The sequence below is a fragment of the Pleurodeles waltl genome, chromosome 3_1, assembly GCF_031143425.1.
Source record: "Pleurodeles waltl isolate 20211129_DDA chromosome 3_1, aPleWal1.hap1.20221129, whole genome shotgun sequence".
Taxonomy (NCBI): Eukaryota; Metazoa; Chordata; class Amphibia; order Caudata; family Salamandridae; genus Pleurodeles; species Pleurodeles waltl.
In genome coordinates, this window is record NC_090440.1 from 24852045 (window position 1) to 24874028 (window position 21984).

General features: G+C 48.6%; 1 protein-coding gene across 1 annotated transcript in view; it reads left to right on the plus strand.

The window, feature by feature from the left end:
* Positions 1-21984, plus strand: part of LOC138283713 (F-box/WD repeat-containing protein 7-like) — a 334239-nt gene that overhangs the window by 72966 nt on the left and 239289 nt on the right. The window contains exons 8-12 of the mRNA XM_069221757.1: positions 8667-8749; positions 9877-9975; positions 13922-13994; positions 21124-21247; positions 21339-21525. Coding sequence (XP_069077858.1) covers positions 8667-8749; positions 9877-9975; positions 13922-13994; positions 21124-21247; positions 21339-21525 — 566 coding nt within the window. The remainder of the gene's footprint in view (positions 1-8666; positions 8750-9876; positions 9976-13921; positions 13995-21123; positions 21248-21338; positions 21526-21984) is intronic.

The window sequence follows — 21984 nt, forward strand, 5'->3', positions numbered from 1 at the left end:
TACAGAGAGACTCTAGTCCAGGCCCCACTCACCAGCCGCCTTGATGACGAGAATGCACTACTGGGGGCAGCTAATGTCCCCGTGATGTCCAAACTGCAGGACACGGTGACTCGGCTCATTTGTGGCTTGCCTCCTCGCACGTCCGCTGCTCCTAGTCTCAAGGACCTACTTTGGTTCTCCATCAGAAAACGGGTAATGTGTCCGTCGGTCAAACTTTCAATGCATTGACAGCGGTTCCTGCAAATACAAGAGGTGTCTCCTGGGCCGGTGGGCGGAGTAACCTCGCCACAGAGGGAATAAAGTACTCTGACATTGTGGCGGCACTTAATCTGTCCACCAAACCATAAGTCAGGCTCTAAGTATTCCAATTGTTGGACATGAGCCCTTGAAGTGACCCGGAGTTTGGGCACCCTCAACACGGGCGATTAATGAATCCGCTTCAGCCAGAGGGTTACAAAGAATATAGGGCCAGATGTAGGTATGTCCTGAATGGCGACTCGCAGGTTACAAAGAATATAGGGCCAGATGTAGGTATGTCCTGAATGGCGACTTGCAATTTGTGAGCCGCAATGCAGGATGCTGGATGGTGTCCCTGACACCATCTGCGACTCTCAAGGGGGTCGTAAAGGCCCACCTCATTAATATTAATGAGGTGGGTCGCTATTTGCCAGCACATGCCACCACCATGTCTGTGACTGCTTTTAAAAGAAGCAGTTTTTTTTTTATATTGCAGCCCGTTTTCCTTAAAGGAAAACGAGTTGCATTACACACGAAAAAATGAAACGTTTCAGTTTCATTTTTTCAGAGCAGGCAGTGGTCCATAGGACACATAGGACCACTGCCTGCTCTGAAAAAATGTTTCCCAGGCCATTCACAAAGGAGAAGCGGTCCTGTGGGGACCCTTTCCCTTTTGCGAATGGGTTACCACCAGTGTGTCACTGGTGGTAACTGCGATAGCTTAGCGACCGCGTTCGCGGTCACAAATCAATCCTGCATCGCGCTGCGACTCGCAAATAGGAAGGGGAACACCCCTTCCTATTTGCGACTCGCAGTCCCATTTGGCGAGTCGGTAACCAGGTTACCGACTCGCAAAACGAGAATAGGTCATCGCGATGTGGGTTTTGCACGTCGCAAACAGCAAAATTCGCTGTTTGCGACGTGAAAAACCGTTGCTACATGTATCCCATAATCTTTTATATATGAAAGAGCCGTGTTTGTTTTCATTCCTCACATATATGAGTTAATTACGGAAGTAGTACCTGTGTTACACCTTGGACACCCTGGGTAAAATAGGACCAGGAAACTTCTGTTCCAGCTTTATGCCATAGTCCTTTTTTAACAGAAGGTGATGTGTTCCATTTTTGGCCACATGATGGAAGTGTGATGTTACCACAACCATGTTTTATTCAACGATATTACTAAGGGGGGGTACAGTGAGAGTGCAGGAAGTGGGACAAAGATAAAAAAAAATGCAGGTCATACGTTAAACGCAGTACATTTAGCAAGGATGACGTTGATAAATCTGCAGTGAACAAATTAAAAAGAAGAGGAGCAAGCACACAGCCCTGTTTCACACCAGAGGTGGTGGGGATTTTTCTAGAAAGAGAACACCCATCACCGAGCTTAATACAAACCCAATTATTTGTATGGAGTTCTATAATGGCACCCAGGAGCACTGAGGGGAAACCCACATTCTGTAGTTTAGTCCACAAAGCACTCCCGGGCACCCGGTCAAAGGCTGCCTTAAAATCAACAATTCAGCGTTAAGCCTGATAGAATTGTCCTATCGATCAAAATAGAGAGTGCTAGCAGATTTGTTGAAGTGCCTGAGCCAACCCTGTTTGGACAGTGGGAATTAGGGCCTTTGAATCATCCCAGGCACGAAGATCTTGCAACAAAACACTGGCGTACAACTTGGTCTCGTTGTCCAACAGGGCTATCATCCTAAAATTAGCAGGGTCTGACCTTGAACCACTTTTTTATAAGGGATGAAGAACGGCACCCAGCCAAGACTCAGGAATTGTTGAAGTCAGGAGGCAGTGCTCAAACAGATGGGCAAGATGATTAGCCCAGAAGAGGGGATCCTGTTTGAACAGTACCTGCGGGAGACCGTTGGGGCCGGGAGCTCCAAATTGCTTAGCCCTCGAGATGATATGAGGAAGACGTAATTGAAAGGACTTCTTCACTCCCTGTGTGGGAGTTAAAGACCCAATAAACATGGTACGTCTCTTAGACAGAGCAGAAATAGGGCTATAAACCCCCCACATTCAACATTTTCCCATCCTACTTACTTGCAGAAAAGTGGACAGTCAAATAAGACGTCCAGACTCCTTCAGAAATGTTGGCAATGCCAATGCCCCTTTGACTGCTATTTAGATTGTTAATAAGGGGCACATTTTTTATAGAATTTGGATCTTTGCTTGCACTTAAAAGTTTTGCCCAAAACTGAGTAAGATAGGACTGGTGGTCATCATAAACAGCCTTCCTGTAATCTTTCCTCAGTTGTTTGTATTTAATGAGTAAACACTTGGAGTCAGGACTTTTCCTGAGTGCCCCTGCTAGTCTGTTGCGCGCTTTCTTTAGGTTCCTGGATTCCCTAGAAATGACGAAGGACCGGGGCGGAGCGCGATTGCGCACAGGTTGGTGAAACCTTGACAATAAAAGGCAGGAAAGTTTAGCCCATGACATAATTGGGGACTCACAACCCGCTCCCTCAGAGTAAAAAAAGTTAATACATTCAGATAATACTATGCCGCCAATAGAGGAATTCCATTTTATGGGCTTTAAAGACTCAAAGCAGACGCCACCACCCATCGCCCGCATAACATCATGCAAAGGAAATCTAGATTTGATGGATACAATTTGTGGACGGTGGTCGCTCTCACTTCAAGGGAAAATCGAAAACTTTTTAATGAAGGGAAACAATTCACGATTGCAAATGGTATAATCTAAATAGGAGTAGGATCGACCATCCGATCTTGTTCACCGGGGAGGGACATCGTCACATAAGCACCCATTCAGGACTTTAAAGCCCATACTATTAAGGTGCATTACTGTGTACTCTCCCAACGGGCAATGCAAACAGCCCCGAGGTCTCAGTTGTTCGGGAATTAACTGGCGGTTACAGAGATCAGGGCCGTCAAGAGCCTCCATTGTGTCTTGAAACAAGTTTGTATTAAAATCACCGGTTATAAGATAGTTAGCACAAGGGTACTCCCTAACTAGATCGCCCATAATATGCATCAATCGAGACAACCTGCACCTTTTGTCCTTTGTGCCAAACGCAATGTAAACATTAATTAGTATAAGGGTTTGCTGTGCAGTCCCGTTCCTGATGACTGTCCCCTGAATCCAGTTATCCTAGACCAGTGGCAGAATACTCCCATTTAGTTTAAGTTACATCGGTGGCCAGTCCTCCCATGGCACGGCCATTCTTACTCGTTCTATGAGCAGGTTTCCATATTTCTAAATACCCAGACAGCGGACAGCTGTTATCAGCTCAGGTTTCCTGAAGGGTGATTACATCATAGCTCTTCAAGAATGCTAGGAGATCGGCCGAAGAAAACTAATTCACAATCCCGTTAATGTTCTAAGAGCACAGGGACAGACATCCAGATGTTGACCCAAGACCACCCACCCATGATGGTCAATGAGGACGCCCGTGCAAGAGGGTAGAGGGCAGCCAGTCCCAGTTGGATGCCCCCTGGGAACCAGAACATGTGCGAGGGGTGCCGTTGAAGGTAGTGGTTCCACCTAGAGCACCTTTCAGAAATGAAAAAGGCCTCAGTGCTATAGGAGCCGTTGGACATTGAAGTTCTGATAGTAGCGCAGGATAACCAGACTCCTTATAAGGAATAATTGTAATAACCCACGAGTGAACTAGGTCTCTCTTGGAAAAAATAGACTGAGCTAATGAGGCAGAGAATAAAGAAACCAGGGTGGATTCCCTTGAGCTAGGCCCGCTTGAGTCCAGAAATTCAATAGACACAATATTCTTAGAGCCGATGTTATTAAGATCCGAGACAGCATTGAAGAGCCTTAAAATGTTTCCCCTTTTCAAAAGGTCATGTGTGCCCCTGGACCGATATTCAGGAATGAAAACAAGTTTAGAAGTTATACCCGCCAGTAAGGCCATTGGGGGGCTTGGGGTATAAAGTCTGTAACTGATCCGTTGCATTATGTGAGCCCACAGGACCCCCCCAGGGCCAGAATATTAGCAGGAATGGACCGAAGGCTTGATGGCAAAATTGCAGGAAGGCATCTTATGTTATCAGAAGGCAGCTTAAAGGAATTAGGAGAACCAGGAACCAGAACCTCACCACTGGTGTTTCCGTAGATAGTTTTGGGTTCAAACAATGTGGCCGAGGAGCAGGAAGGCCCTCCAACTCCCCGGTGTGAGGCTACTGTATCCAATGCACTGCCTAAGTTACCTTCTTCAACCAAAGTCAAAGGGTCCTTGGAGGGGACTTCAGTTCCCAGCACAGTAATACCAGCCGAAGGGTCCTTAACAAGCTCAATCGAGGGAGGAAGACCAACCAGTGGGGTCAATGGAGAGTTGGACAGCGATGACACCCGGGGGACCACCTGCGAGAGCTGCAGCGCCTCAAGACGGGCCAACGGTTGAGCATTAGTTAGGAGTCCTTGAGGGGGTTGGCTCTGCCTTTTATTCCGTTGTTTGCAGAGTCTTTTTTTTTCCCTCCTGCTCAGAGAATGTTGAGCCCCAAGATCTACTCCTAGGGGCGTTGAATGTATTAAAGCTGGTTGAGCAAGAATGCAGGGGCAGTGGGCGGTGCCAGGCACCATGGACTCAAGTTCAAGTAAAGGAGAGATCTCGGGAACACGATTGGCCGAAATAACACGCTCCGAAGCTCCAGTGGCAGCTAGCCGAGAAGGGTTGATAGAGGTTGCACTTTTGACTGGAAAGGAGTAATCGTCCAATGTTTTTGGCTTGAGAGGATCCTGAGCCAAGTCAGAATGGGAGCTTGAAGTCGGCTGGGGCACCACAGGCGCAGAAGCTGGAGATAGGCTCTTGATTTCACATCGAACCGAACTTAAAAAGGTGGGCAAAGATGAAAGGCTTTCGATAATTGGAGAACAGCAGCATGTTGGTTGTGCAAGATTAGAGCTCACCTGGGCTCTGGAGATTAGCTTGTTAAGATTTTCTATTTGTTATCAATACCAGCTACATAAGAGGCCAGTGTATTCAGCAAATCGACTTCAACGTCCAGCTTATCAGAGTTTTAGTTCAAGGCCAGCACAGTGGATTGAAGAGTTTGCAAGAGCTCTGGCCAGACGGAGCCAGTTGCCGTGATCAAAGAGGAAAGCACAGGGTTGGATACCCTACCAGCACCTCTCGAGGAATCGGGGTGAAGACAAGAAAGATCAAGGAGCGATTGGTCCCTGAACTCACCCTTGATAGGCTCAGTTTGAGAGCTAGGGTCATCTGCCCCGCTAGAGGACCTTATTGGTAACACTGGATGAATACTGGTAGTTGAACTATTAATCCATCGGGCTGCCGGTGGGATGGATAGTGTGGAAATGCTGCAGTCCTGTTGGGGATCGTGGCAACTCACAACCAGCCTGTCCTGCCGAAGGAGGACAGCTGGAGAGGCTACTAAAGAGGTCTCCCACTCTCCAACATTGAAAGAATGATCGCTGGATATAATAATTGGTGAAAGTTTGTGTTTTGACAAGGGCGCGGCCGGCTGGCCCTCATAGGATGGCGAATGGCATACTTCATCCTGAGATGCTAGCTGAGAGAAGGCGGATAAAGCAGGACGATGGACTAGTGCCGCTGTTGTTAAATAACCACAAGCCATGGGTAGAACATCAGTGGCTGCAGATTCCGAAGAGACACCCCAGCCTAGCACCGGCTCGTTCTCCCCACAGTTTGCCAGAGGTTCCTGCTTAGGTTTTTTTCTTAAATTAATCCAGAAGAGAAGACTCACAAAATTTTGAAGGGCATGGATACGGCGTATGAACATCAGAGAGTTGATACTTCAAAGTGGCTGGATTGAGCGGATTAGCAGCCAGTGGAGAGATGGCCGCTGTGATTGCGGTAGGTGAAAGAGGATGAGTCCACTTTTCGTGGGTCGATGGCAAATGCGACATAATATTGCTGCGGCAGCATTTCTTGCACTTTTGAGGGTTTGGGTTCTCATTCCTTACTTTACCACACCTCATATTGAGACGAACTCCAGAAGTCCTTCCTTATCTGGAGAGCCCTTTTTGAGGGGTATCAATACTCCACTTAAAGGCTTGCAGGCTTGTGGTGAAGAAAAAGGAATTGTAGAGATCCGTTAAGTTGGATTAAGCAGGAGAGACAGGGGGGGCAGGAGAAGCAAGGCAATACGGTCCAGACAAGCTGCACTGGTGTAACGCCAGCCGCTTCTGTCAAAAACAGGTTGCCTGCAGCCTAGCTTCGGTTTGTTTATGCCCCAACACCTTTGACCCTGCTTGCAGAATGCTAGGCACTTATGAACTCCAGTCCTCGGCAGTCCTAGGAGTCCTAGGATGGTCGAGGTAGATCGCAGGACCAGGACCAGGGATTCTCTAAGCGATTCCACCCAGGGTCGTCCATTGTAGAATAAATAACCCGGTGCAGGGTCCTCACTGGCCCCTCACTGGCCTCAGCAGGGGCTGCCAAACGCTGGGGCCACCAGGGACCGAAACAAACAGCAGCAGAAACTGTCCAGGCTTTAAGTGCCTTGGGAGCCTTTGGGGCTCTTGAGCAATAGGAGCTGGATTCCCTGGGCTCGAAATCCGGAAGTCCAAAAAAGTCAGAAAATGGCAGGAGGGCAGGCGGGATGTTCGGCGCTCCCAGCCCCCACCCTGTCAAGCGCCACCAAGGCACAGCGGCAGCTCAGCCCAGCTGCACAGCAGTGTGGCTATACAGCCGCTGTACAACCTCAGCCGCGGTGCTGACGCGGCTACTCCAACGGGGGAGGGCCAGGGGAGACCCGGGGATGCAGGAGCCAGAGGCCGGGAGTCGGCCAAGACCCCCAGCAAGCGTGAAACGTAAGAGGACCCTTCACTCGCGGAACCACGCACTGCACACCACTCCGGCAGCCGGCAAGCTCCGAGGCTCCGAGGCTCCGATACTCCGCCCCCAACGTGCAGACGATGTACAGCCAGACGTGCTTGGGTTCTGGTGCGATCTCGGTGCTGGCTTTGTTGAAGATGTAATGTGGGCAGGGGTCAGTTGGGTCTCCAGAGTGGATGCTGCTAATGAAGAAGATGGTGTCATCCGTCGTGAGGGGGGTTCAGGTGTGCAGGCATGGGTGTTGTTGGTGGGTTCAGAGTCTTGGGGTCCGAAGCTGTCGTGAATGTCCTTGATGCAGAAGAAGGTGGCCAGTCTGTCACAGAGTTCCTGAGATGGAGGGATGGTGGTGGTCTCGGCTTGTGGTTTGGCGAATGCAACCAGGCAACAAAGATGAAGTTGTTTCATTTTTTGGGGATGGTGGAATTCTATAAGTGTTATTTATCCAACTTATTAAATAAATCTTATCTGTTGCGAGGTCTCTGTAAAATAAAAAATGTTTTTTAGTGTGGCAAGAGGCTTGTCAGAATGAATTAGAGCTGAGTAAGTTATAACTGAAGAGAGTCGCCAGTCTTCAAGCGTTTGTTGTGGGGAATTTATTCAAGTAGAAAATAGCAACAAAAAAAACTATTGCATGTGCGTCAAGTGCGCTCCGAATACAACAACTCGGCCATTGTGACGGACAGTGAAAACTTGCCATTTTGTCCACCCATTCAAAATAGGGCCGGCTCTGCCAGCCGCTACTCTGTCAGGTTGTAGGGCTGTCGGAGGTGCAAGTCAGCGGCAGAGTTGTATGATGGAACCACACAGGCCTTTTTAACGTGTGCTTTTACAACACGGTTTAAACAAGGAATGCGTCTTTACCACGTATTCCTTAACCAGCGCAGATCTTTACAATGACTTGCTTTAGGGGGCGCTGGACTTTGGAATAGTATAATTTACTAGTCCAACTCGAGTCTGCATTACAGTAGGGAAGGTGTTGGACTTAAAATCCAACAACGCGTTCCCTAAAACAAGTTGTTGTAAAGACCTGCGTGGTTCAGGAATGTGTGGTAAAGACGCATTCGCTGTTGAGACTGCGTTGTTAAGGAACTGCATGGTTCCCATTGCGTAGTAAAGGCTGTTTCCCTGGTGGCGGAGGCGGGGTAGTCTCTGTGGCCTCTAACTGAGGCAGGAGAACCTTCAGATGGTGGAGCTGGTACTCTCTCGTGAGGGAGGACCCTCTCCCCCAAACTCTAAACCTGGCCCTTAATCTGTCCCCAAAACTATAAATCAAGCCCTAAATTGCAGTCTTTGAATAATCCTGTTTCTGAGCACATTTGTCGAGTGGGACGTACTCCAGACAAACCGCAAGGGTTTATTAGATTCTGAAATATTGAAACATAAGTGTTGCTCATTATGGTTTGTTTTATGTTCTTATTTTTTCTATTTGTGCTATTACTATGTGTTAAGGGGAAACTGTGTACTGGTATCTAGAATGTTATGTCCTGGGGGGCTGGAATGTGACAGGGTTTCTGGGAGGGACAGTTAGGGACTCTTGTCCTCAGATCATGGACGGTTGTTGGTCTGCCCCTCCATATCACCTGTGTATCCTGCGTCCTCATTACCATCTTCTCTCTTCTTCCAGATAAACAGAGGACAGAGTTTCTGCAGAAGCTGCTTCTCCAGCTGGATGCTCGTCAGCATTACTACCTCTCCAGCTTCCTGGTGGTAAGTAAGGATCAGAGGTGCAAGGGCCCTCCTCTTCCAGGGCCATGAGAGCCCACTCAAGGGCAGGGAAACACTCCCAGCAAACACCAGACCATCCAATCTCAAGTACTGTGAGGACCATCAAAACACACACACACACCTCACAGACACACACCTCTCTCTCTCCTCCCCCCAACCCCACTGTAAACACTGGGACATCCTGTGCCTGGGCAATGAGAGCCCACTCAAGGGCAGGGAAACATACCCAACAAACACCAGACCATCCACTCTCAAGTACTGTGAGGACCATCAAAACACACACACACACACCTCACAGACACACACCGCTCTCTCTCCTCCCCCCATCCCCACAGTAAACACTGGGACATCCTGTGCCTGGGCCATGAGAGCCCACTCAAGGGCAGGGACACACGCTCAGCACACACACCAGACCATCCACTCCCAAGTACTGTGATGACCATCACAACACCTCCTGACAGTCCAGAGCACTGTAACCAAAACAACCTAAGAACTCTGCATCCTCAGCCTTCTGGAGGGAGGTGGGGAAGGAGACGAAACGGGACAGGGTTCCCTCAGTTATATTTCTTTTAACTGATCTATTAGTGGGGAAAGGGAAGGTATTGTGCACTCACACCAAAACATACCCTGCATTCAAATTCTGCACCCTCAGCCTGGTGGAGCCTGATTCATTTTAGAACACTCGCCCCTCACTCCATGTCCTCAGGTGAGGCCGAAGCTGCTTTCCTAATAATAAATCTGAGTCCTGCACTATGGCCCATTTAAGACCTGATTCTTCCCTGAATGAATGTTCCTCAATACAGTAGCTCAGATAGGCCGAGCCTGGTGCTTTCTTGAGGACCTATCTGCAATGTAAGGAAAGGGAGGTAGTGCTACCGAGACAGGTCAGACATGTCAGAGGTTTATCCTTCTTGTTGGGTTCCAACCTCTGGCAGTTCCTTTCTAGCCCCGTCCACCCCTATCCATTCATTCATGTATTTACGCAGTCTTATATAGCGCAGACATTCCCCAGATGGGAAACTGATCGTAACATGAGAGTTATAAGTTACATAAGTTATTAATTGTGTCCAGAGGTCGCCCCTGCTCAAGCCTTTCTCTTCCATCCTCAGGTCATGCAGCACAAGGACTTCATCGGTGACCTCCCCAGGAAGATCTCACTCCACATCCTGGGCCTCCTCTCACCCTGGGACCTGCTAAGGGCCAGCCAGGTATGAGACCACGGGGGCATGAGTGGTCAGGTGACAGGGAGGTGGCCAGAGGTCACGTGACAGGGAGGGGCCAAGAGGTCAGGTGATGGGGAGGGGTCGAGAGGCCAGGTGACAGGGAGGGGTCACAGGGTCAAGTGTCGAGGAGGGGTCCAGAGGTCAGGTGATGGGGAGGGATCATAGGGTCAAGTGTCGGGGAAGGGGTCCAGAGGTCAGGTGACGGGGAGGGATCTATAGGTCAGGTGATGAGGAGGGGTCACAGGGTCAAGTGTCGGGGAAGGGGTCCAGAGGTCAGCTGACGGGGAGGGATTTAGAGGTCAGGTGAAGAGGAGGGTCCAGAGCTCAGGTGACTGGGAGGGATGTAGCGGTCTGGTGATGAGGGGTCCAGAGGTCAGGTGACGGGGAGGGATCTATAGGTCAGGTGATGAGGAGGGGTCACAGGGTCAAGTGTCGGGGAAGGGGTCCAGAGGTTAGGTGACGGGGAGGGATTTAGAGGTCAGGTGATGAGGGGTCCAGAGGTCAGGTGACGGGGAGGGATCTAGAGGTCAGGTGATGAGGGGTCCCGAGGTCAGGTGACGGGGAGGGGTCCGGAGGTCAGGTGCCAGGTGTAGAGAGGGGAAGGGAACAGGCAGGTTTGAGGTCATGGAAATAGGGGAAGGAGGGGCCGAGAGGGCAGGTGGCGGGGTTGGAAAAGTCGAGAGGGCAGGCAGAAAAGGTAGTGAGGGGAAGGCAGCAGACAGCTATTGTAACTACCTTGGCCGCATTAGTGCTTTTCTTTGTCTGTATATAAGCACTTCAGTCAAACTTACTCACATTACGTGTAAAGCGCTCTGATACCTACGGGTGTATCTAGCAGTATACAAAACCTAAAAATAAATGAATAAATAGGTATGAGATCATGGAGATGAAAGGGGGAGGGGTCCAGAGGTCAGGAGACAGTGAGGGGTAAGGAGCAGCCAGGCATGAGTTCATGGAAATGGGAGGCCAGAGGTCAGAAGATCAGTTAAGTATTAGATCAGGTAGGTGTGATGGGTCAAGAGGCCAGATGCCACTGACAGAGAGGGGCGGGGCTGTGGGAGGTGCTGTCCTAATGTAGACACTGTAGGGCAGGGCTAGGGGGGTACTGTCCTAATGTAGACATTGTAGGGCAGGACTAGGGGAGGTGCTGTCCTAATGTAGACACTGTGGGCAGGGCTAGGGGGTACTGTCCTAATACTGACACTCCAGGGCAGGACTAGGGGAGGTGATGTCCTATTTCTGACACTGCAGACAGGCCATGGGGAGGTGCAGTCCTAACGCTGCACTGTAGGACAGGCCTATGGGAGGTGTACCCTAATGTTAACGCTACAGGGAGGCAATGTCCTATTTCATACACTGCAGACAGGAAGGAGTGTGGGAGGTGATGGACCAACGCAGAGCCTGCAGGGCAGTAGCGGGTGAAATGCTGCTCTAAATGCTGCCTGGAACCTCGTCATGTGGCAGAAACCTGTTCCATTCCATTCCCTGGATTCCTCCTGGCCCTACTCACCCCACCAACTTTACATGCTCTTTCATCTTCTTCCCTGGTGACACCTCTGTGTACCCTTTTTGACAATATATGAGCCACAGGACAATGAAACAAGAGTAACTCGCGGCGCGTTTAAGGGGCGGTGCATGGTGGGGGGGTCTAGAAAAAAAAATGGCATAAAAAATACCACTTACCTCGCCGCCGCCGCCGCTGTCGCCACCACCACGCCGCTCCTCTTGCCTTCACTGCAGCCCCAGGCACCGGCTCCCGGCCCGCCCTGCGGCCAATCTGAACGCTGCTGTCATGCAGCGTTCGGATTGGTCGGAGCGCCAAGCCAGGGCGCACCCATGCAGACCGGGAGCCTGTGCCTGCTCTCTCCAACCAGGCAACACAGTGCCTGAGACGGCCGGCCAAACATACATGTGCACTGAGAGGGAGTGCTCGTCCTGTGGCCTCGCCCCTTTTACAAGAAAACAATAATAATCATAGTTTATTACATTTTTCTTGTAACAGTTTTGCAGCTTCTGCTGCTGGCGGGGTGACGGTCCAACCGTCTTAGCGGAGGAACCATGCCTGCAATAAAGGCATGCAAAGCGAGCAATGAACACATGGTATGTGCAGTTAGCGTGTACCTACGTTTTGGATTCATTTCATACTCACAACTTTAGCCAGTTCACCAGGTCCAGTGCTGAGCTCTTCTCCACCCCTGTTACCCTAGAGAAACATCTTTCTTACCTGTGGCGTCTGTGGTCATCTTGGAGAGCCCGATCCAGCCCTCCTCTGTCTTCTTCTTGTTGAGGCGATTCTGCGTGCCATATGCAGCATCGGTTAAGAATAAACACAACATGCCGGTACGTCCAGAAGTCTAACGTATTTAATGCAAAAATTACAATTAGCCCAGCAAATAGTCATAAACAATTGTCATTTCAGCTGGCCAAAGCTCACGCTAGAAAATGGCCAGTTGGTACCTAATGCTAAAATACAGGAAATTTAATAGAGTTCCATGAGTTTTCTCTCAGTCTGAGTCTATGGGACCTAATCATGTGACAGAAACTTACTACTTTTAACAACAACTTATCTGATAATCAGGTGGCAGGATCTTTTGGAGGACATGCAAGGCGTCCTTGAGGAAAAGATCTAATTCATGACTGATTTCCTTATTCTCCTGAAATCCTGCTTCCAGTTGTCATCACTGGAAAAGAGGTCCCGCTTTGTAGGAATGTGCAAATGTACTACAGCGAATACAATGGTATCTTGGCCTACCAGTGCTAAGGAGCTTAGCAAGCACAGTCGATGTTAAAGGAAACTTCAGATCAATTAGAAACAACTCCTATGATTTTATTATAAAATATATACCTTTTTATTGTTTGATAGACAGAACTGAAGGTGATGGCCGTTTGCCAGAGTCAGGAGTTTACATGCATACATGTGTGTGTGAGGGAGTGGGCTGTGAAAGGACTTTTCTGCAGTCTCAGAGGACTTCAAATACTTTGTGATTAATGCATTGATTAGGGCTTGGGTGTGTGTAAAGGAATGTGAAGGTGGGTCCTATATATTTCAGCAACTGGAATCTAGCTGCTGTATCTTGGTGGATCTCAAGAATTCTTGAGGTTTGCCGGAACTAACGAGCACATCACAGTTTCTAGACTAGTGGGTGGTGGTACAGTGTCAGGTGGAAGAGAATTGGGTCAATTAGGGAGGGTGGTGAGGTGTTGGCAGAGAAGTATATTATTTCATGTTTGGAGAACTGGCTGTTCGAATGAGCCTCTGGGACCAGCAAGCGCCTGGATACCCTTTTGGGTGATTAGCCATGCTTTACAAATCCTGATTGATTGATTGATCGAATGAGGAGTTCCACTTATGGGACCAGACAGGCATTCATTGGTGGGCATGATAATTGAATTTAATGGAAAAACAGGAATTTGAGAAAAGGGTAGCGGTGTTGGTATATATAGGTGATGCTAAAAACTGAATGAAGATATTGGGATGGTGTACAGGAAAAAGAAAGGCAGACCTGGAACAGGGTTGTGGGGGACACCAGTGGGTATAGTGCTAATGATGAACTGGAGCAGGTTGGAGGGACTAAGAGAAGGATTGTTTGGAGAGGAAGAACGAGAACCAGTCCAGTGCGGAGACGGTGAAGTGAAGGGTGGCTCGTGTTGAGAGAGGTGTGTTCCATACATCCTAAGTTTCAGGTAAAACAGGAGTAAAGGACAGGCCCTTGTGGTTTGCTATGGTGATACCATTCGACAAACGAGTGGAGGACCCTGTGCTATTAGCGACTGCAGTTTTAAAACATTGCGTGTAAGAGCCAAGGAGCAGGGAGGGGTTGTAAAAGGAGATCAGAAAGGACACTGCTCTCTATCTGCTGACCCTTCACCTCTGTGAACCCCTCAGTGAGGTCATGGAGCAGCAGTTTATAGTCTGCTCTTGTCTTCATAGGTCAACAGAACCTGGTACCAACTCTGCTCCTGCGATGAGGTCTGGAAGCCGAAATGTGAAGACCCTGCCTTGGGTAAGAGCCTAGACCGGTTATTAATTTTCTACCAATTTCTGCCCTCTAATTTCTTTCCCTGTTGCTGAACATCCTTTCCACAGTCTCTTTGACCTGTTAACTTCTTTGCCTCTTTTCTACATTTCCATATCCCTGTACAACACTTCTATGCTCTTTCCTGTCCCTGTACATCTCTTCTGAGTGTTTTAGAGACCTCTTTCATCAAGCAGTTGTGTTGACCAAGGACTAGGAGTCCAGGTGTTTAGAGTTCTCTACTAGGAAGACAGAGGTTACTCTGCCAAAGTGGCTGAATCCATCATAAGAAGAGATACTTTGGGTGAGCAAAACTATGGCTAAGAGTGTGCCACTCCCCATGGTGGATAACAGAATTTCTGCCACCTCATGTGGGGACTAAAAATGTTCTCACAAAATGGAGCTGCATGACAGATGCCCGCATATATAGTGCCACTCACATGCTGGTGGGTGTATTGATGCATGCTAAACATGCTCAATTCACCTATACGCAAAAGTCACCATGAAACACCACATCTCTTTCCAGGCAGTCTTTTGTAGTGGTAACTGCACCAGACACATTGACTTATCAACAACCTTAGATCAAACCTGTCCCCCCTTAGACCAAACTGCAGAGCTGAAGCAGTTTCCACTGGCCAGGTGTCACCATCGTCTGGACCATAGGTAGGGTGATTGTGCCAACCGAGGTGGTGATGAAAACTTCAAGAGGCCTACCCTAGACTTTGTTACTTTCAAACTTTCTCTAAACAACACCATATGTCCTCATGTGTCACTCATGCAGTACCTTTCAGATCCCCAAAATACTGTCACCTAGTGAGTTTCTAGTGTGGCCTGTTCATGGCTGTGGGGTTTTGTGACTGTAAATTACATCAGTTCTGTTGAGATTATTTCTACTTCAGAGCATCTCTTCTTTACCTCTTGTAACCCTGCTCATGCCTGATTTATCAGCTCAAGTTCTTCTCACCTGAATGAAACCTTTTTCACCTACATGGATCAATATAAGGCTTGGTCATTGATACTGACATCCCAGTTGAGTAAATCTCATATCCCATGTCCTGACCACTCTACCTTTACCTCCTGAAATGAACGTACCTGCTGTTTTATGGGCTTGCTTTCATTGAGAATGCAGGGCTGAGGGAGGCTGGCCTGGTTTGTAGTGGGTACTTAAGGTACTTACTCCTTATATCACGTCCAGTTATCCCTTATTAGTGAAATGTAGTCAGTGTCTAGAAGCCAGGCTCTCTATGGGTAGCTGTAGGCAGAGCAGCCAAGGCTGAACTAGGAGTCATGCAATACCACTGTCCTCACACAGTACTCACACACATGAAAGACAATACTCAGGGTACCAAAAATAAAGGTATTTTATTTTAGTGACACAAGGAAGAAAATATCTTAGATGCTATACTCCCTTAGGAGGTAAGTATTCTACATCAAATATACACTAGTAACCAAAATCAGGTAAGTAAACAGTCAGAAAATAGAGCAAAACACCATAGATTACAATGGGCCTGGGGGAACACAAACCATATACTAAATTAGTGGAATACGAATGTCGGTTTCCCCCCTAGGCAAGAGTAGTGTGTAGAGGGGCACTGGGAGTGTAAGAAAACACCAAAGGTAAGTAAAGTACCCCACCCCAGAGCCCAGGAAAGCAGGAATAAAGTACAGCAAGTTTCCTCAGAACACACTAGAAGTCGTGATAAAGAATAATGCAAAAAGCAAGCAAGACTGCAAGACACCAACAGGGGATTCCTGGACCTGAAGACCTGCGGAGAGAGGATACCAAGTCCGAGAGATGCTGAAGAGTCCAGGGAGAACAGGAGCCCCTGCTAACCCGGATGAAGGTGCAAAAGTGAAATCTCCGGTTGGAAGAAAAAGACAAAGATGCACCAAAGAAGACAGCTGAGAGTTCCTGCTTGGTGCAAGGGATGTCCCACGTCGAGTAGATGTGTGCAGGCTGGTTTTCGTCATTGGATTCCGCCAACAATCCCTGGCTCACGCAAGAGATGTGTTTGGCGGGAAAAGGCGCTGCCCAGGCCCAGGAGGGACCTGGGGTTCTCACCTCAGACTGAGGAGACAGAGGGGGCTCTCAGCACGTCGGAGAGCCCTCAGAAGACCAGGCAGCACCCACAGGAGTCCCAGAACACAGGGACAAAGGAGTTGCAAGCGGTTGTCGCAGCACAACACAAAGGGATCCCACGCCACCGGAGAACAACTCAGAGAGCTGTGCATCGTAGGATAGAGTGCTGGGGACCTGGGCTATGCTGTGCACGAAGGATTCCTTGGAGAAGCACAGAGAAGCCCTATTAGCTACAAAACACGTTGTGCACAGGGGTACTGTCTGGCACGGGGAGGCAAGCTCTCACCTCCACCAAATTTGGACAGTTGGACCTTTGGACAGTCAGGGTCGCTTCGGTCCACCACCTGTGTTCCAGGATCTGCGCTCGTCATCAGGAGAGGGGACCCAGAGTACCGGTTGCCACTGCAGAGAGGTGCCTGCTGAAGCATGGGAGATTCCTTTGGTCCTTCTGGTGCAGGATGAAGACAGACAGTCCTCGGAGTGGGCGCAACCTGGAAACTGTTGCAGTTGCTGGCAGGCGCTGGAGTTACAGAGTTGCGGTAGCCATCTTGGATACTTTGTTGCAAGTTGTAGGGTTACTAGAGCAGTTCTGAGGTTGACCCGATGGTAGAAGGGGAGGAAACACCCAGAGGAGAGACCCTAAATAGCCTTTAGAGGGTGATTGGTCACCTAACCATGTAAGCACCTATCAGGAGGGGTCTCTGACATCACCTGCTGGCACTGGTCACTCAGATGCTCCCAGAGTTCCATGACCATCCTGAAAACAAGATGGTAGAACCCAGGGACATTCTGGAGGAGATCTGGGCACCACCCCTGGAGTGGTGATGGACAGGGGAGTGGTCACTCCTCTTTCCTTTGTTCCGTTTTGCGCCAGAGCAGGGACTGGGGGTCCCTGATCCAGTGTAGACTGGATAATGCAAGGAGGGAACCATCTGTGCCCTTTAAAGCATTTCCAGAGGCTCTGGGGGGGATACCCCCATGCCTGTAACACCTATTTCCAAAGGGAGAGGGTGTAACACCCCTCTCCTAAAGGAAATGCATTGTTCTGCCTTCCTGGGATTGAGCTGCTCAAGACCCCGGAAGGGCAGAAGCCTGTCTGTGAGGCGACAGCAGCTGGGGCTGCAGTGGAAACCTCAGAAGGCTGGTATGGCAGTACTGGGGGGCCATAGTGGAGCCCCCAGAGTGCATGGGATTGTGCATCCAATACTGGAATCAGTATTGGGGTACAATTACCAGTTGTTAGACACCTCACATGACCATATTCAGGGTTACCACTGTGAAGCTGCATATATGTATTGACCTATATGTAGTGCACACTTATACTGGCATCCCCGCACTTATGAAGTCTGGGGAAATGGGCCTGGACGACGTGGGGGCACCTCTGCTAGTGCAGGGGTGCCCTCACACACAGGTACTATGCATCTAGCCTTCAGGGTCTGAAGGTTAGATATATAGGTGACTTATAAGTGACCTGGTGTAGTGAAAATGACTGTGAAATGGTGCCTACACTATTTCACTCAGGCTGCAATGGCAGTCCTGAAGACGTGTTTGTATGGGCTCCTTATGGGTGGCAAAAGAAATGCTGCAGCCCATAAGGATTCCCTATAACCCCAATGCTCTGGGTAACTAGGTACCATATACTAGGGAATTATAAGGGGGGTCCAGTAAGCCAATTTGGAGTGACATACTGAGTGATCAGTATGTACAGACACATTTTGGAACAGAGAGAGCATGAGCACTGGAGTTCGGAGTAGCAGAGCTCCAGTGACAATTTAGAAAACAGTGAAAGCACACTGACAGGCAGGCCATAAACCATAAGCACTGGGGTCCTGACTAGCAGGATCCCAGTGACACAGTCAATAACACACTGACATCAGGCAGAAAGTGGGGGTAACATGCCACGAAAGATGGTACTTTCCTACAAGGGCCATGACTCAAACATATGGATACAATTTCAGACTTCAATTGTGTTTGTAAAACTGATGTTGCACCAAAACTGGTGATGCACCTGAATGATGAAGCGCAGAACGGGTGTCCAGCACATACTACCTCCACTCTGCTCCCAGCCTGTAGTCTGACATGGCTGTGACATGCACCCATCTGCAAGTCTCAGATTATTCAGTTCCCTACTCCTGATCCCAAGCCTGCCCCCTTCTTTGGCCACACCAGTTCTGAATGTTTGTGTTGCATGTTGCTTGAAGTCCCTGACCTCTGTTTGCAGGGTATTTCTGCAGCATTCTCAACTTATAGAATCCCCATCAACTCCCAGTAAAACCTTGTCCAAGAACACCGACACTCCTGCACTCTAAGGTGTTGCTCTATATTGTTATCTCTGGACACAGCTCAAGGACCCCTGACTTGTTTTAGATCAGTCTCTCCTATAGTCACCTCTGGTCTTTCTTGCTTTTCAAGACATTTGCATCCAGCACTTCTCTGACGTACTTATGTCCATCCCTTGCAAGCGGAGGATCTCCTTCATATTGACTGTCAGATATCTTGATGGCACCAAACCACCACCACAAACTCTTACTGAAATAAGAGGGTTGTTTTCCACCTTCAATAGAAGAGTTCTACTACAGTGGCCACAGAGGTCCACAATCTTGACCTACAAAAATATTGAATCCACCACATCGCCTTGCATCACATCGCCATGGTCAGTATATAGTTCCTCTTCTTAGCTCCACATCTACTTCCGTTGATGATGGGGTGGTCGTCCATGCAATATTCTTGTCATGTTATATATCACATGCGACATAGTGACCACCAACAAGAGGACCTCCCACTGTAACAGATTCATGTTTTCAATGTTTTCAACGTGTCATATTCTTTAACCCAGAACTTCAACAGTGGTTGCCTTCATCTGAACCCGCTGTTATCCCATCCTCCAACACTTATTGTCCAGTATTTCCAATGCCCTTTCCCACCCACAATGGCTTGTACCCCCAAAGACTTGTTCCATAAAAGACTATCCTGGGCGTTACCTCATCTCTGGTTCATGGATCCATTTCTTCATGAATCATGTCCAATAGGCGTGCCGGCATGTTGTCCCATTTTTTTCTTCTGCCTTTTCACTAGTTGTGCCCCTGTGCACCCTGCATGCCAGGAAGTCTGTGCGTGAAGGAACCTTGTTTATTGTGCTTTTCATTGGTCACCCAGCCACAATACCGTGGCCCTGCTTTATTCCAGACTTCTCCCAGTAGCAGAGGCATTCATGTTGCTACCTCAGAAGCCAATCTGTGGAATCTTAACCACTGTGAATGAGACACAGCAACCACTATGTTGTTGTCTAGACCTGGAGCATGTTTTGTCCTGGACAATATTTCACAATGAATATTGTTAATTCAGCTTCCTATAGAGTTCTAGTAAGCAGCAGACATGCATGCCAGCTTGTTTACTCTGGACATTGGCTCCTTGTCGATGAAAAGAAAAGTATACTCCTCTACTCAAACTGTTCCTTTCCTGACAGACATACCACCAACACCACTAGAATTGATCTAGTTGGTTGTTATGGTGGCTTCTGACATCCAGGGGTGGGCTATTCCTATGTATATCAACATCCCTCCAAACAGTGGTGGGGGTTTTCTAGCCTGGTCCATTTGTGTGCAAAGCCCCACGCCCTGTGCCGCTAATGTGCATGCGCGTTTCCCCACTGCTTTGATCAATGTTCTCAACTTCTAGGTTTGTGGACACTTCAAGACTTGAATCTGACCCCTTTCCACCTTGGAAACAGTTGAAGATTCGCTCCAGCCAGAGACTAGAATAGCTACCATGCTATGATGGTTTACTCACAGATTTACTGGTGGTGTTGAGGGAGAGAAATTGTTTTCCTGCAGAGGTAAATAAGCTGTGTTTGCCAGGGAGTTCCATTGCCCTCTACAGACTTCTGCACTGAGTAGAAATCCCCACTGTGCAAATAGAAGCTCCTCTGAATTACCACATGACATTCCCAGTAGAAAACCTCGAAAATTCCGTCCAGTGCATGTTTCTGGCCACGCTACTTGGAATGTTGTGAATAGGAAAAAATGGAAAAGCATACTTTCTACCCGTATTTTTACATTTCCATGTTTTCTTTTTTGTGACTAAGGATGATTGTTTCTGTCCTAACCCAGTATGTGCCCTTCCCACCATATCTTTCCTGTTATCTTTTCCTCTTCTGTGTGACGTGCACATCAAGCGCAGCACAAGTGGGTGTTTCCTTGTATTTAAATTAACAAGACAGTCTTATGCATGTGTCTTTGTTAAAGACCCTCCAGGCCCCACCCCAGTGACTGTCCCCTTCTGTTGCCATCACACACCTCCTTGTGTGGTGCCCATGAGACCATCACTTGACACAGCCTCTCCTCGGCGCATTCAACACTTTGCCCAGTCACCATTCTTGAGTGGTCCTCAGTTATTTCTTTCCTTCCTATGCACACCCATTAATCACTTCCCCAAGGTACATTTTGTCTGTCTCAGCGGGGGGCAGAGGGAGGGCCAAGTCAATATATTTACCCGTGTCCCCTTTGAGGCTGGCACTCTCACCAGTCCTGAGACTCACAGTATCTTGAGGTTTCCCAGCACCTTTGAGCACCAGTGATTCTCTGGGACCTGGCAACTTCCTATGGGTGTCCCCCACAAGCGCCATCTCAGAAGGTACTGCACAATGGGTGTTATTTGTACTGCGTGCTATGGATGATGTCATTGAGTGGCATGTAGACGAAGTGCCATGCATGTTGGTACTAACATATGCCTCTTCGTCCTCGATCGCATCCAGATGGCCCTTCGATGCAGTGTGAAGTTGTTTCCTTTTCTGCTCATGGTCACTGTCCACAAGACGCACCTGTCATGGTACCTAGCTGACCTACAGAAGCCAATCACACAGCAGAGTATGAGTGATGTCACCTGGTGATGCACCCTATTGCTGACTTCTGGTCCATAACACATTGCTTGTACTGGGACTGGAGTTACCTTACAACCCCTGAGTGGTCCCACACTACCTACTCCACCAGGATCATCCCACACCTAAAACACTCATCTGTTTTATCTCACTTTCCTCAGGCGCGACTGCGACAAGCTCACCACTCCTGGACTGCAAGATTGTGTTCAAGAGGCGCTACTGTACCCAGCAGAACTGGCAGAGCGGTGTGTGCCAATCAGAGGTGGTGCCAGGACACACAGCAGCGTAAGATAGGAAGAATTACCCCAACCTAGAACGAAGACCTCGCACCTTCACTCTGATGGTGTAAAAGGTTAACTGTCTCTTCTCTCTGCAGGGTCTTTTGCTTGGCACTTCGAGGCGACCTCCTGGCCAGCGGAAGCCAGGACCATACCATCAGAGTCTGGTGCCTCCCCCAGTGCTCCCCGCTGCAGACCCTGCAGGGCCATCAGAAGGGAGTATGGGGTCTGCAGTTCTTTACGGATAATCTGCTGGTCAGCTGTTCATCCGACGCTTCCATCAAGGTAAGTTAAGGGCCAAACTAATATAAATGAATCTCAAAAACATACTATAAAAGTACAAAATCACCAAAGGTGAAGTAAAGCGCTGAAGGAGAATAAATTGCAGAAGCATGAGGCATACAGGAATTTCAATCACAGCAATTCAAAAGATGAGAAACCGAATCGGATGACCTGCATATAAGTTTCAGTCCTCTTGCTAATCATTGGGTGAACCTACGTTGGTCTAAATACACTGAACTAAAGTAAAGGGAAATCCTAGCTGATTGTCAGGAAGTAGGAACGTGTCAGCATAACAGAGACTTCTGTAGAAGTTCTGATAGAGAGGTGCTGCATAGTATAAAGTCACACAAAAGAATAAGGGTAGAGAGGTCTGTACCCCTCCAAGTCTTAACAGATTCTGCTCTCGCCCAACTATGTGACTAACAATTAAGAGAGAAGACTATCGAGGGTCCCTGGTATAAT